The sequence below is a fragment of the Zonotrichia leucophrys genome, chromosome 2, assembly GCF_028769735.1.
Source record: "Zonotrichia leucophrys gambelii isolate GWCS_2022_RI chromosome 2, RI_Zleu_2.0, whole genome shotgun sequence".
Classification (NCBI taxonomy): domain Eukaryota; kingdom Metazoa; phylum Chordata; class Aves; order Passeriformes; family Passerellidae; genus Zonotrichia; species Zonotrichia leucophrys.
The window spans coordinates 6,382,318-6,398,343 of NC_088171.1; the positions used below are offsets into that span (position 1 = coordinate 6,382,318).

Sequence of the window (16,026 nt, forward strand, 5' to 3'; positions counted from 1 at the left end):
AGACACATCTGCTGTTTTTTTCTGAAGCTCACTTCCAAAAAAAAAAATTTAAAAAAAATAAAAAAGGAACTGAACCCAAAACCAACATGGGGAAAAAATGCTTTTGAGGAAGGTGTATTCTTTACATAACAGTCTTAAGTTTCCTCCACAGTTTGCAGCATTGCGTTTTCGAAGGTGGTAGGTGGTTTTCCTTTACGTCACAGATGCTCCGCTCAGAAGACAAACTGATAAAGAGAAACCCAGAAAACTGAATAAAATAAAAACAACTGAAGTGAGTTTGTTGAGGTTCTGAGGTACCTGCACCTTTTCTGCATTCATTAGTCGGCACCTGAATGCTTGCTGAAATGTCCATTTTTTTAATACAGTAGAGCAATGTGCTGGTAAAATTGATCCAATCCAAAAAAATAATAATAATAATAATAACAATAATAATAAAAAGTCAAGATAAAATAGCAGCTGCATTCATGGGTTTGTTGAATTTTTGTGATTTTGTTTTTTTTGTACTTTTTTTTTTTTCTTTAAACTCTTTTCCTTGTCGTTTTTTTGTATGTTTGTTTTTAAATCCGCTGAGTCTGGAAAGACAAAAGTGAACCAGGACCCAGCACTCAGATACTAGACTCTTTGGGTGGCAAGTCCACGTTGGTGACGGACGTCACGATAGAGACGAGGCAGTCCGAGGTAGTGCCGTTGACGGATTTGCGGATCTGCGCGATGCGCTCCTCGACGCAGCCGGCCGAGAGCCGCGCCTCGGCGTCGTGGTCCCAGCACTCTTCGATGGTCACGCAGAGCTGCGCCAGGCCCTGCGGACACAACAGCCAGAAAACACCTTCAGTCACCTGCATATCGTGAGCATCAGGCAGAATTCATGAGCAAGGTCACCTGCCCTATGGTGAGCATCAGGCAGAATTCATGAGCAAGGTCATCTGTCCTACCGTGAGCATCAGGCAGAATTCATGAGCAAGGTCACCTGCCCTATTGTAAGGATCATGTAGAATTCATAAGCAATGTCACCTGCCCTACCGTGAGCATCACACAGAATTCATAAACAATGTCACCTGCCCTACCGTGAGCATCACGCAGAATTCATGAGCAATGTCACCTGCCCTATCATGAGGATCATAAGCAATGTCACCTGCCCTATCATGAGGATCCTGTGGAATTCATGAGCAATGTCACCTGCCCTATCGTGAGCATCACACAGAATTCATGAGCAATGTCACCTGCCCTATTTGTGACCATCACGCATAATTCATGAGCAATGTCACCTGCCCTATCGTGAGCATCACGCAGAATTCGTGAGCAATGTCACCTGCCCTATCATGATGATCATGCAGAATTCATGAGCAATGTCACCTGCCCTACCGTGACGATCATGCAGAATTCATAACTAATGTCACCTGCCCTATCATGAGGATCATAAGCAATGTCACCTGCCCTATCATGAGGATCCTGCAGAATTCATGAGCAATGTCATCTGCCCTATTTGTGACCATCACGCATAATTTATGAGCAATGTCACCTGCCCTATTGTGACAATCATGCAGAATTCATAAGCAATGTCACCTGCCCTATCATGAGCATCACGCAGAATACATAAGCAATGTCACCTGCCCTATCGTGAGCATCACACAGAATTCATGAGCAATGTCACCTGCCCTATTGTGATGATCTGCAGAATTCATAAGCAACATCACCTGCCCTATCGTGAGCATCACACAATTCATAAGCAATGTCACCTGCCCTATCATGAGCATCATGCAGAATTCATAAGCAGATAATTGGAACAGATTGACAGTGGCAATGTTACATGCAGAAAGCTCTTTCCACAAGAATTGACATCAAACTGTACTTAAGTCAACTTTACAGTACAGAATTTGTCAAAGTTAAGGACGAATGTGAAAATATTAACAGGTGAAAGATCAGGCTTTCAACTCTACCATGAGGATCAGGCAGGATTCATAAGCAGATAGTTTGAACAGATTGACAATGGCATTGTGCAGACTTATGGCATAGAATTGAGGCCAAAAATGTTACTTATATATAATTATATAGCTCCTAGCTAGCTCCAGCATTTTCCTACCCTGATAGGCAGAAAGACAAAACACATTCCCAAGGCTCCTGTCCTACCTTGTGTTTTCTTGAGAACCAAGGACAAGTTACCCTCCCAGGACACTTTTTCATAAACAGAGTACAGCTGTTACCAATGGGGGGGTCCAGAAAAGGTTGAACCAAGAGGAGGAATTACCTCATCACCTGTGTTTCTAATTGGAGATTCTTGTTAATTATGCTAATCAGCTAAACTTATAAAGATATATTTGCCCTGTGTGGGGGTGGACATTTTTCCACATCTGCCCCTGGAGGCCTCCAATGAAAGATCAGTTTTTATATTATCTCCTGTGCTAATATTGTCTCAAAAATGTGTTGTTTTATTTCTATATCTTTAAGGCATCATGGGCACCACCTTGTCAGTGGCTGGAGAAATCCACTTAACACAGTCAATGCTCTAAAAAACCCCTACAAGTATTTTTTCCACAGTATGACAATTACCATGAGATAAGCTTCAAAAATTACTTTAAATATGTGTTTTCATGGTTCTTTTTAAACATCTGCTTTCTAGGGCTTGGTCGCATTCCGGCCCAGAAGTGCTTTTTTTAATATCAAAATAAATCCCAAGATTCAGCAGTTGAGGCTTTAAAAGACAACAAATATTAAGATTCCCATGATGAAACTGTGAGAGCTGGCAGCACTGTATCAGTTACTATGAAACCATTTGCTTTGTTTGCAATCACTTCTCTCAGTATCCCCAAAAAATCTGAATTCAACAGTGCTTGAAGAACACAGCTTTTATTTGAACCCTCATTTGAAGTGGAACACTTTATTTTAACAATCCACAGCTCTCCTTAACTTCTGGGAAATGAGTTAGTACACCTGACTCTAGCAAAATCTGTAGCAGTTTGAGCAAAATAGAGGCATTTGACTTCTTACTGAAGCCCAGTGAGATGTCATCATCTCTTATCTTCCCGATCTAAGGAAAATCAGCTCTTTTATTAAAAACGTGAGCCTGAAATGAACTACCTCTGGGAAACCCACACTGCATTTTGCTTCATTGTCTGCTTGCTTTCACATCTAATTAATTTTTCCTCCATAAACTGCTCCAAGTCTTGCATTGGTATCTACCTTGTGAGGAGTCTGTCTCCAATGGTATGGATGGTTTTCTTTTTCCTAATGAAAGGACTTTATTTTCCATTCTTTCACCATACTAAAGGAGCCCTACTAAAGCACCACACGCTCCACATTCAGCACTAGCTGATTATGCAGCTTGTTTAGTCTCTAAAAACAAGAGATAAAAAGAAAAGGCAGCACAAAGATGTTGAGCAACCCCCTCCTTCCCCAGAGCTGACTCTGGCTAACACTGGGAATGCATAACCAATCCCTCATTCCCATCACACAGGAAAATATTTTCCACTGTTAAACCAGGAGGGACGTACGGGATGTTTTAGCCAGTGATCCTTGAACACGGGGCGCATCTTCTTGTGAACCACCACTTCTTGCAGGTCCTCCAGGGACGGGTGCTGACCTATTTCTTCTTCAAAAGGCAGCATGTATTCATCCACTGGACCTGCAGTGCACACAGAGAATCAGGTTAGGGCAAGAATGGCCTCTGCAGAGCCACGGTGTCCCCATGCATGAGTGAGCTGCAGCTCTGGAGCAACCTCAACCTACAGCAACAAAGGCTGACGTTCACATGTCACTGCAGACAAATGTGATTTACATTCCTCCTGCACAATGGTTTCTGCTGTCCCTGCTGCTTGTCTGGCCGTGCATTTTCCACCTCGCTGAGTTACAAATCCAAACCCTCAGCCAGGCCTCCAGATCTCACCCTTTCCTTGAGGAAGTTTGCCAGGTAATCCATGATTTATTTAATATAAAGAGCAGATCAGCTCATCCTCCCCACACTTTAACACAACAATTCAACACACAATAACCTAGAGAAGGATTTCAGCATGAGCATAATTTCATTTTAGTACTGACTAACAAGGTCAAGTATATACAACACATAATTTCTTGCTTTGTGATCTGGTTTGATCGTAGGTTTGAGTCAGCTCTGACACAATGGACGCGGTTGTCCCAAGTACTGGCTCCTAAGTGTAAAATGATTTCTGAGTGCTTTACTTATACCAGTTATGGCTGTGAACTGCCCAGGGCCATGGGAATGAGACAACTGTTATGAGTATCAGTGCAGATGCTGGATGATAGCAGCAACTTGTGCTTATTGAAACAGCATTTGGCTTTTGGCAATGTGTAGATGCTCTCTCACAAAGAGCAGCCCAGCTTAACTGATGGGCTTCTCAGGGTGCTCCACGGCACCACTTATGGTTTCTCAGTAGCAAAAAATGACCTCTTTTCAGAGCAGAGATACCTCAAAAGGCTCTTTCCAGATTAAAATAAAAGAGCTGACCACTTCATCTGCTCATGAATTCTGACACCAACAGCACAATGTCTACTCTGAAGAATGAAATCACTAAAGTGGCTTATCATTATTTTTGTTTACTCAGTGGCAGTCACTAAACCAAACTGAAACACTTGCTCCAATCAGGGCCACTTATGACTTTCCTCTTCCTCCAAGAGGAACCCAGGCTGTAGAGAGCTGCACTGGTGATCTGCAAGTTAAATGTGCTGTTTACACAGCCTCACTTCTGAGCTGCAGTGCAGATGAGGCTCAGTGTAACTCCCCATCACCCCAAAGGAAGCCTTCCCTCTGACTCAGTGGTGCTGTGTGTGGCACCTGGGGTATCTCAGCTGTCTGGACTGGCAGGAGATCACAAACATGACAGGAAAAATGGAAGTGGATATTTGGGGCACCTCAACAGAGAAGGGCAATTCCTATATGAATGATTTGTGTACCATGGTTTTACCTACTGTGCTCCCAGCTCCCTGCATTTTACCTCTTAAGACTGTACATTTCTGAAGATGAGACCTTCTGTTACCACACACTTATGGGAGACATTTTAATTATAATTACACTCCTCAGTCCCACTGTAATGCTAACAAAAACATTTCAAGTCTAGGCAAGATGCTGTTGTTTAATGAACTTGATTTTCAGTTCAGAGCACCCATATTTATACAAGAAGAAAAAAGCTGGAGGAAGCAGCCTTGGAGCTACTACAATGATGTGACTGCTTCCATGTCCTGGACATGGCAAGGGTCACTAAAGGACAGATGTGCTGGTTGGACAGAAAAGATGCCCCACTTCACAGCATCATTTTAATATTTAAAAAAAAAAGGAGAAAAAAGACACCATGAAGTTCAAACTTTTAGATCCTTCAGGAGAAAGTGAGATCTTCCAAAGCTGTGAATGAAACAACAAACCTAGCCCATTCCTGAGAGAGGGTTTGATCAGCAAAAGTCAAAGATCAATAACTAATGACTTATAATAGCAGGGAAATGGGCTTGTTGACCCAGAAAGATCCTTCCAGCCCTGTGTTTCTGCTATTTCACTAAGGTGCTTTCCATTCAGGCTACCCCATTGCCCTGCATAAGCCAGGTGACAGCCAAGCTGGCTGTGTGGCTCTTCTCAGGGGCCCAAGGCATGCCCTGGTCACAGGCAGAAATGTAGAGTGCCACTGAGAGCAGCACAGGGCAGGCTCAGGAGTAAAGGACACCCACCCTAGGGATCTGAATTCTCAGCAATTTGCAAGGTAACCAACCTAGTAAAAAGTACTTTGAGGTTGGAGCACTTACAAAGGTTATAATATACAGAGAGTAACACCTTATGTTAAAAAACAAAGGAAAAACAGGTTAGCTGCTTTTAATAAAAAATATGCAATTGATTTTTTTTTTTTTTAAACAGAGATAGGTCCATTCTCTGGCCAACTAAACCACATTGAAACAGAACCCTCCCTAGGGAATAAGTCTTTATTCTTACCATCAACTGCTCTACACCTGGAGACTAGCTCCCACAACACCAGTCCCATTGCATACATGTCTATCCTCAGGAAGGCGTCTCGTTGGAAGTTGATTGCTCCCTCCAACACTTCGGGAGCCATGTACCTCCTTGTTCCCACCTACAGAGAAAAAACACAGCTCAAGCCACATTGCATTTGGGCCCCTCAGCCTCTGCTGGGTGGAGGTGAGTGACAGCTGGTTTCATTAGCCTGGAGGCCACTGCTGCTAAAGGAGCACCTTGCTCGAAAAACAAGCAAAGGGGAGCTGTTTCTTCTGACACTGATTCTCATTAAGATCACTCCAGTCCAGATAAGCAACATAAAGGAGGGAGCCAAAGTGCAAGGCTACATGTGTGATACTCATTCAGTGCACACTGCAGGTCTGCATCCTGCTGCATGTTGCTCTGGCAGAACACCCTGCATGAAATTATGTCTTTGGAGACACACAGAACACCCTGAGGTCAAGTCTGGCTTGAAAAGTTCAGTCCTCTTTCATCCAAAATAAAAACTCTCAATAAAAAACTCCAAATCCAAACAAACAACCCCTCAAATAAACAAAAACAGAATCAAAAAAAAACAGAAAAGGGAAAAAATTATATATCCTGAAATGGTAGGAAAAGGTGTTGTTTTGACAGCCCTAGATAAAATAATTCTCCTGCATCCACAGAATAGGAAAACATGAACCCTGGCTTGCAATGGTTTGGAAAAGATCTGTTCTTGTTTTGAGGGAATAGGCTTATAGTGCCTCCATTGTTATGGTTAGTATAGCTTATAATGTAGGAGAGTAGACAGGATAACAAAAAAAAAAGCAGCTTTCTTGAGAACTGAAACACTTTTAATAATTTTCTTTAAGGAAATTCTTATCTCTTCTTGCTGAGCCAGTGGGAACTGAGTGGAGCCATGGAATGATGTGCAAAATACTGGAAAAATCAAAAAAAGGTGACAAAAATGAGGAAAACTGAGTAGGGCTAACCCAGAAGAGTGTTCATTCCTTCTGAGATAAAGGTTAAAAAAAAAAAGGAGACTACACTGGAGATGGGAATTCAGAAAGCACTGGAGGCACAAAGAGGGGATGATGAACTTGCTGTCCTGGCATTAGAGCAGAATGAGGGGCTGCTTGCTGCAACAAAAAGGCAGAAAATTATGAACACATAAAATTGTAGTATATTGTTTACACAGTTCACAGCCAGCTGTGCCAAAGGTCACCCAAGCAGCCAAGCTGGCTGAATTCTTAAAATTAAATCAATAATTTTAGGATTATTAATACTAGATTTGTGGTATCAGTATTAGTATTTAGGAGCTTTAATATTTGTGTTATGGCCTAGAGAAGTGGGATGTGCAGCTGACTCCAAAACTAAACACTTCTAACATTCAGCTGAGCTGTCTTGCCTTGCTTTGGTCAAGAAAGGTTGGAGCAGATAATCCTTGAGTCCCTCCCAACATGGTATTCTGTGATTCTGTGGATATTTATACCAAAACAATAAAGAGACAATGAGCCCTGTGTCTGAAGGAGGAAGCCACCTGACCCCAGAGCTGGAGGGACCTCACCTGCACAGCAATCAGAAAGTTTGAGCACCCTCCCCACTCACCCAGGTTACAGCAGCTCCCAGAATTTATGTCATGGAAAAAATACATATCTCAAAGAGAATTAAATGCATCTACATAAACTAGCCCCCACTCCAGAGAAGCAATGGCAAGGCCAACTTTTTTAATAGTTAAAGGTAATGATTACCTGTCCATGAGTGTCCCCTGGAGGTTTTCCAGGTTCAAACCGTACAGCCAGTCCAAAATCAGCTAGCACAGCTGTCAGGTCGTTCTTTAGCAAGACATTTTTACTCTTGAAGTCCCTACGGACAAGGCAAGAAGCAAGGGAAGGTTTATCATGGCATGTGTGTAAATCACACTGCAGCACACACATTGTCTATAGGCTCAGCAGCTCCCAGTAAATCAGCTCCTTTCTTCCTTTCTCCCTCAGAGTCCCAGCATGGCCAGTGCTGCAAACTTGGCTGCTTCTCACTGTCCTTGTCCCCAAAACACAACCAAGCAGCCCTGAGCTGACCAGTACAGTCAGCCAAACTCCACAGTGAATTAATCTCAAAATAAAACCTGGTCTGAAGGGGCTCTTTTAATTAGAGCAAGCTGTATATAAGGCATCATTTATTGCTCCAAGCACCAGCTCTGGACGCTTCTCATTCCCAAGAACAAAACCAAGGCAGGTTAAGGGAGTCCATTACTCTTTATCCTAGTAAGGATGTTTGCTCCTATCTACAAAATCAGATCTTTCTGGAAATCAGCAGATGCTGGTGAGACTTTCCCCACCCTCACTACATGCTTCAACAGACTTTTGCCACAGTCATCCATCAGCCTTCTGCTGTAATTGCTGGATTGATCTTCCCTGGAGAATTCAGAGGGTTGGGAAGCAAGCAGGGAAGGGGGTGAGGCCACACAGACACGCTGTCAGGGTCAGAGCAGGCAGCTGACAGGCAGGTGTAAGAATTTGCAGTAGAGATGGTGGCTCTGTGCTTGAAGGGGACATTTGTGTCAGTGCTGTGCTGAAGCAGGATCATTTCAGGGCAGCTCAGGTAAATCTGCAGGGGCTGGGAAGGATTGGGGGTGGAGGAAGATCACACTGAGATGCCAAACCAGTCGAGCCCTGTTCCCTGGGCTTCCTGCATTTTCATCTGAAAAGGAATGTTTGGCAATCTAATTAAATTACAGACCTTAGACAGCAGATGGCAATTGTCCTGTATGCTCAGCATTATAACTTCCCTATCATCAATTCACTCGGTGACCCTGCTGATTGCAGGACATTGCAGGCCTGCACAAAATAATTAATGAGGGCAGATACAATTGTTCTGCACTAGAGAGACCTGTCAAAATTCTTTGTGAAGAGAGAAACTGCTGGACCATAGAGAAGGGGCTGCTCCCTGCAGCCTCACATGCCAGAGCATCAGCTCAAAGCTCTGCAAGCAAAAATCACCCAGCCCCTGATTCTGAGCTTAAAATATCAGAAGAGAGGATTTATCCTCTCTAAGCTGAACACAGTGTGATGGGCATTTCTGGCTTGAGGATTAAGATGGGGGAAGTGGGTGTGGAATTGGAGGGCACTGTGCAGCCAGTGAACCCCAGCAGAAACCAGCTTCCATCAGCTCTAGGGACTGAGTACAGCTTTGCAGAGCCTCCCCAACATTGGAACCCCTCCATTACACAGAAAAACTGCATTTCACTCTATCTGGCATCCCAGGGACTGCCTGCTTCCATGCCATGGCAGTTTCCCCACAGGCTTAGGAAACAGCCATCATCTAATGACATGGATAAACGCCTTTGCTCGTTCAGCTTTAGGGGATTATGCCCTCAGGATGGTACAGATTGTGCACGAGATTTTTGCAAAGCAGTGGCTCAATGAGGACCACACAGAAATCATCAGACAATCTGCCTGAACCATGTGGTTCCAAGGTGAAACAAGATGTAAACCAGCATTACTGTATGAGCATGTGGTGCTGCTCCTCACCTGCAGTGCCCTTCAGGCATGCAACAGTTAACTCCTACATCTTGGTACACCATGCAGGGATTTTCCTTTGCAATTCCATTTTTTCCCCCCATTTCCATACATTTCCCCATTTTTCCACGCTTTCCTTTCTTCCTTTCACAAACCACCTTGAACTGGCAAGTCTGAGCTGCAATGCAAATGTACCCAGGCCAGGGAGAGGGACTTAATCCAAGCCATGCCAAGTAGATTTCCCATATGCATTAGACCATCCTAAAATGGTCACTGCCAAAGAAAAGTGGCGTGAAAAGAAGATTCTTTTTTATTATTTTTTCATATAGCACTTCAAACTAGGGAATACAGAACAAGCAGACTATGAGTAATGGGTGAGTTAATTCGATTGAGACACAGGAGATTTTATTTGCAGCTTCCACGTGGGGGCACTTTTGCACCAACAAGTGATTCCATAACCTTAATCCTCCTTGTGGTGCCGGGGGCCAGAGAGGAGTTGGCTGAACCCCTGCCCAGCAGTGACTGGGGAGTCCCACCTGGCAACCCCAGCATCTCCATCCATGTGCACTGTGGGAAGCCATTCAAAAACAGCCCCCACGCCCCCCTCCCCAGATTTAAAATGCATTTAGTGTTTTCTTTCAAAAATAAAATTAAAAGGATAATCCGAGGGAAATCCCTTGTGTTCTGAAACCCCTCCTCCACTAGGTATGTGCTAAATTCACACAAATGCTGCATTCTACAGCTTTTATCACCAGCTAAATGGACAGGGACACTAATGAGCACGATCTGTTGCTTTAAAGCCTTTCTATAGCCTTCCTCTGTTCCCCACCCTCAGGAATTTTCATCTATAAACCGCTGCCTTTATTCTACAGGGACAAATGTCAGGGACACAGGGGTCAGCTCCAGGAGCAGCACAAAGGCAGCTGCAGGTTCTTTCAAAAGCCCCCAGCTCTCCAAAACTTTCAGGTTTGGGGAGGTGGGGTGTTTTGGGGGCAGGGATACCCTTGCAAAAACAGGGATTATCTTGCCATAAATGAAGCCGGGCCTGCTAGATCAGGTACAAATTGCTGCAGCTGGATGTGGGGTTTAAGTCCCTCCTAGATGAAATGCAGGAGTATGGCCACGGATTACAGCCTGTAAATCCCTTCTGGAAATCTCCCCCATCCTGCCCTGCCACAGCAAAGCACTCAGAAGAGATGCTTTAATCTAGGGCAAGCAGCGTGGGACTTTGGAGAAGGGCTGAAGCATGAGGATGGTTTAACCCAGCTGCTTTCTTGCTGTCCCCTCTGCACTGCCACCCAGGGGGGTTGAAGAGAGTGCCAGGAGGTCTCAGGGCAGAGTGGCACCTGCTGTGGTGTCTCTTATAAGCATCTTGGTACAATTTGGGCCTTATAAAACTACAGGGAAAAGTAACTAGGAGCCATTTTCTGCATTTCCACTGTTTCTCCATTTTTTACCTAATGATCAAAGGCTCTGTGGAAAGACACAGTGGAGTTATCAGTCCAAATCAAGGAAAAATAGGGTCCAGCTCCTGGTACAGCCATTGTGACGGTGTTCACAGGGGTCCCAGGTTGAGGGAAGAGATGAGGATCTGACTCCATGTTTCAGAAGGCTTGATTTATTATTTTATTATATATATTATATTAAAACTACACTACAAGAATAGAAGAAAAGGATTTCCTCAGCAGGCTAGCTAAGAATAGAATAATAAGGAATGTTAACAAAGGCTTGTGTCTTGGGCTCTCTGTCTGCACCAGCTGACTGTGATTTGCCATTAATTAGAAACAACCAACATGGGGCAATCACAGATGCACCTGTTGCATTCCACAGCAGCAGATAATCAATGTTTACATTTTGTTCCTGAGGCTTCTCAGCTTCTCAGGAGGAAAATCCTAAGGAAAGGATTTTTCATAAAAGATGTCTGCGACACAGCCATAGAAATACACAGACCATAATGTGATGATATTATCAAGCCAAGTCCTTTCAAAGAATGGTTCTGCAGCAGCAGAATTCCCTTTCCACCAGAAAGGAAGTTGATGGAAGAGGGAAGCCCCTACTCTTTGGACATTCACATCAACCATTACCAACTGTGCTATTCCACAGGCAAGACACTTATTTGCCCCTCAGCATTTTACATGTGGTTGAAAAAAATTCTTGTCTTAGCACAGGATTTGCTGGGTTAAAAAGCCTTTACTTCCTAAAAGCACAACCTCCTCCTCCATTCAACAGCATCATTTCAAAGACAGTGTCAACAAAAGAGGCTTTACCTGTGTGCTATGGCAGGTTTGTGTCCTTCACCTTTGCACCAGGGGACATCTTCATGAAGGTAGGACAAGCCACGGGCCATTGTTTCTGCAACATGGCAGAGCTCATTCCAGCTGATGATGTTGCCCTTCAGGTAATCTGTCAGAGAACCCTGCAGAACAGGACACTGTCAGTTCTTAATCACAGACCCCTCTATGTGACAGATGTGCCAACTCATCAGTTTAGAGAATGCTTGAAAAATCTGAGCCTTGATTTAATGGTGGGAGGGGAATCTCTAATGAAAGCAAAAATAAAAAATAAAGATCAGAAATGTCCATGAGTTTTCAGCCCTTGACAGCACAGACCTCCTGATGTCTACTTATCTGCCAGAGAAAGGGAGGGAGGTAAGGAAGGGAAAAAATCCTTTTTAACCAGAACAATTCATCCAACCTCAGCAAGGGGAAAGCCTTCCATGCAAGATGAAGCATGGTATCAGCTGGCTGTGGCAATGATTGACTCAAGAAGACCTTGGATTTACCAGGGGGATAACACTGCTGGCTCAACCCCAGATTTGCACGTTTGTTTTAAGTGTTAGTCATGGTTTATAACTAAAGCAATCCATGAAGGGGGAGATGTGCCCCAAGCCTCAAAAGCAAACATGGAGCCCATCTGCAGGAGCCAAGCTGGATCTGTGAAATCTCCCATGATGCTCATCTATGCACATCAAGAGATGGTGACCACTACAGATGTGAGCTGTGGCCTTTTGTGCCTCTGTCCCTTCCTAAATCCCACTTTTATTAATCCTTTATTTGCATAGGAAAGCTTTGAGAACTAAAGGAAGGGCATTTGAATCAGGGGAGCAGGAGCACTTTGCTACCACAGAATCATGGCCCACCAGGAACACACTGGGGGAATTACAGAGATTATAATCCTGCTATACCTCCCTCTCTGCCTTCCCAAAATGTACATGCAATGATACATTACCTTGTCATGGAAAGCTGTGATCAGCCAGAGCTCTGTCTCCAGGTTTGTCCCCCTTTTCTCTGCTGCGATAAATTGCAAAAGGTTTTCATGCTTCATGCCAGGAGTGTTGAAAATCTCCCTCTCACTCTGCCAAGATTGCTTATCCTGAAGCAGGGAGAAAGGCACCATCAAAGATCACGCTTCCCTTTAAAGCAAACAGCTCCTTCAGTGCAGTCAGAGCTGCTCACACTACTCTAAAAATCACGCTCCTGTGTTAGGATGTGATGCATCCCTGCAAAAAAAGGCTGTTTTCCCTAAAGAAGAAAGACAAGTTGCTGTCCTCAGTCTCCCTTCTCCAAAATTATCCTCAGCTGTTCCTAGAGGACATGTGTGGGGAGTGGAGAGGAAGCCAAACCCAACCTTACTGACAAATAATATTTTTCAAGATTTCCTAAGGATACTTGCAAGAAGAAAGCCTGAGCAAACAGCACCCAGGATCAGCCTTGCAGTGTAATTGCTGCAATTGCAAAATCTAATCTAGGCTCTACTGAATATTTACTAGTAGGTCACAGCTGGCTTGGACAGAAGATGTGCAGATCTCTTTTGACAACAAATATGAGGTGAAAAAGTAATGAAGGAGACAGCAGAGGAGCACAAAGATGTTTTCTGTAATTTTTGTTTCACTTGACTTTTGATTGCTTTACTCTTTTCATCTGCAGTTCCTAGAGAACCAAGTCAGGAATGTTCAAAGATTTCCTAGAGCAGAAGACAGGAGCTGACAGAAACACTGCAGCACAATTATCTCTCACAGCACCAGGGCTCTGCCTTTGGAGGCTGTAAACTGCTCACTAGGTTTGAATCCAGATTTACAACCCACCCAGGCAGGACACAAAGCCAGGGCTCTGGCCGTTTGTGTGCACTCTGGGCACTGCAGCTGCACCCTGCCTTGCTGGATTTAAACCACACTTTATTTGCATTTGCAGGGAAGTTAACATAGCCTGTAGATTTCAGAATGTGCTTGTTTTTGCCCTTCTTGCAACAAGCACTACTACAGGAAGCATTTGGTAATGAGATAACACAGGGAGAAGTGCAGGAAGGAAGGGTCCTTGAACCTTTTCCCCCAGCAGAAGAGCCCAAATGCATCTTTTCATGGTCTCAAAAACCATAATCTCTACAGGCACTTAGAGCATCTCAGCACTGGTGGGGAAGCCCCTGGCAAGTAAGAACCTAATGCCATGTCCCTGTTACCTGAATGGGGAAGATTTTCACTGCTACATAGTCGTTCATCAGCTGAGCCTTCCACACACAGCCAAAGCGTCCCCTTGCCTTGATCTCCAAGAGCTGCAGGGGCTTTAGGCCAACCAGGGGAGAAGGGGGTGGTGGGCCAGGATCCTGCACAAGAGAAAAACACCACTGTCAGCAGCAGCTGAAGCTGGGCTGTAAAATAAAGGGAGGGGAGAAATCAAGAGACTGCATATGAAAGAAGTGTGAAGAGATAACATTTATTTATTGAAAATTATTTAGGTGCACTGTTTGCAGCAAGAACAGCCTGAAATTCCTTGTCTTGCTTGCTCTGTAGGGTTTTGGTATAGAAGACATAAAACAATCTACACCTCCAAGTGTCATTTTGTGACACTACAGCCTGCCGTGCTCTGGGCAAAACCTGAATTCTCCTGTGTTTTCAAAGCAAAAGTTATTTTGGCTGTAAAGCACCAATGTCCTCAAGGCTACCTCCTGCTGGAAGTGGGAACCTTAAGATCTTTGTGACCAGAGAGCCAACTGCATCTAAAACCTCCCACTGCTCTTTATTGGCATGTTCCATGCCACCCCAGCCATGGGCAGTGAACAGGTCTGTCAGCATCACACAGATCACATCTGTTTAAACTCTGTCCAGGAGAGCAATGTGACTCTGTAGGACCTGTGGGGTTGGAGTTCTGTCCTACCTGCTTTCAGACAGGAAAGGTTCACAGAATCATAGAACGGTTTGGGTTGGAAGGGAGCCTTAAATATCACCCAGTTTCAACACCCCTACTATGGGGGCAGGGATACCTTCCACTAGGCCAGGTTGCTCAGAGCCCCATCCAATCCAGCCTTGAACACTGCCAGGGATGGGGCAGCCACAGCTTCTCTGGGCACCCCGTGCCAGGGCCTCACCACCTTCACAGGGAAGAATTTTTTCCTAATATCTAATCTAAATCTGTTCTCTTTCAATCTGAACCCATTCCCACTTGTCCTGTCACCACATGCTCTTGTGAAAAGTCCCCCTTCCCTCCTTCTTGTGGGCTCCCTTCAGGTACTGGAAGGCTGCAATTAGGTCACCCCAAAGCCTCCTGCACCTGTTCTCTGAGGGTTCATAAAACCTGAGCTTCATCAGGGAAAGCACCTTCCCTCCTCTCATAGAGCTGGCAGGAACTTTATCATCTCTTAGATCTCTGAGGCTCTACAAAGTTGTCTGAAATCAGGCAATGGGTCTGAGAGTTTGGGAGGAAGGGCAGCCACCAAGCAGGGCTGTCTAATTCCCTCCCTCAGCTATCTCAGATATGGTGGCAAACCCACCTAAACCCATCAGTCTGACACTTCCATGGAGGCCAACTGTGCTACCAGCTCCAAAAAGCAGTGAAGTGTTGGAACCCAGGAAATTCCTCCAGCTCCCTGGAGGACTCAAGACCCTGTCAGGGGGCTAAGGGACCTTGGCACAGAGCCCAAGATCCCTGTGCCTTTGATTTAGCCCTTGGAAAAAACAATTACCAACCTTACATGAAGAATTACAAGTCAAAAAAGTTTAAGTAGAATGATAGTGAATCTACCACAGGGTGAAAAATAGATTTTTGAGGTTTTTAGAATGGGTCTCAGAATCTCAAGATGGAGGAATTTGAGTGTGCCTTGTCCTTTTTCCTACTTCTTCTTCTTCCTAGCCTCCATCTTCTGGGTGATGTTGGCATTTTTAGATTGGTTTAGAGTAGTGCTGTCATTACATTGCAAGGGTTCCATATTGCCAGAGTTTTGTACCTCCTTGATGTTTCTTGCAGGCAGCTCCACCAGGCACTGACTCTTCCTTGTCCTTGCAGCAGCCAACTGACTCCAGTTCCTCTCAAACAACCAATCCACTCTTTTATAACACTCTTCTTTTTGGCTACAGCTGTGGTCTGTTAAAATCAGGCCTGCCCCTAATCTTTAATAATAAACCCAGCTGCAACTCTTTAGGGGGTAAGATTACTTTCTATACTACCTTTATTTACTTATATTCTATCCCCCTACAGAGTAGAAACTCACCGTGTAACACAGGTGATAGGTATTGGGAAGTTATTGTAAATAATGTACACATAGTTTTTAGTATAAAAAGACAACACCAGTGTGCCTCAACCTGACCTGCCA

General features: G+C 44.3%; 1 protein-coding gene across 1 annotated transcript in view; it reads right to left on the reverse strand.

The window, feature by feature from the left end:
• Positions 1-478: 478 nt before the first annotated feature.
• ACVR2B (activin A receptor type 2B) overlaps positions 479-16,026 on the reverse strand; it is a 103,990-nt gene continuing 88,442 nt past the window's right edge. Inside the window, exons 5-11 of the mRNA XM_064703853.1 lie at positions 13,900-14,043; positions 12,673-12,816; positions 11,712-11,860; positions 7,678-7,792; positions 5,927-6,065; positions 3,489-3,619; positions 479-800 (exon numbers count right to left, since the gene is read on the reverse strand). Coding sequence (XP_064559923.1) covers positions 606-800; positions 3,489-3,619; positions 5,927-6,065; positions 7,678-7,792; positions 11,712-11,860; positions 12,673-12,816; positions 13,900-14,043 — 1,017 coding nt within the window. The 3' untranslated portion in view covers positions 479-605. The remainder of the gene's footprint in view (positions 801-3,488; positions 3,620-5,926; positions 6,066-7,677; positions 7,793-11,711; positions 11,861-12,672; positions 12,817-13,899; positions 14,044-16,026) is intronic.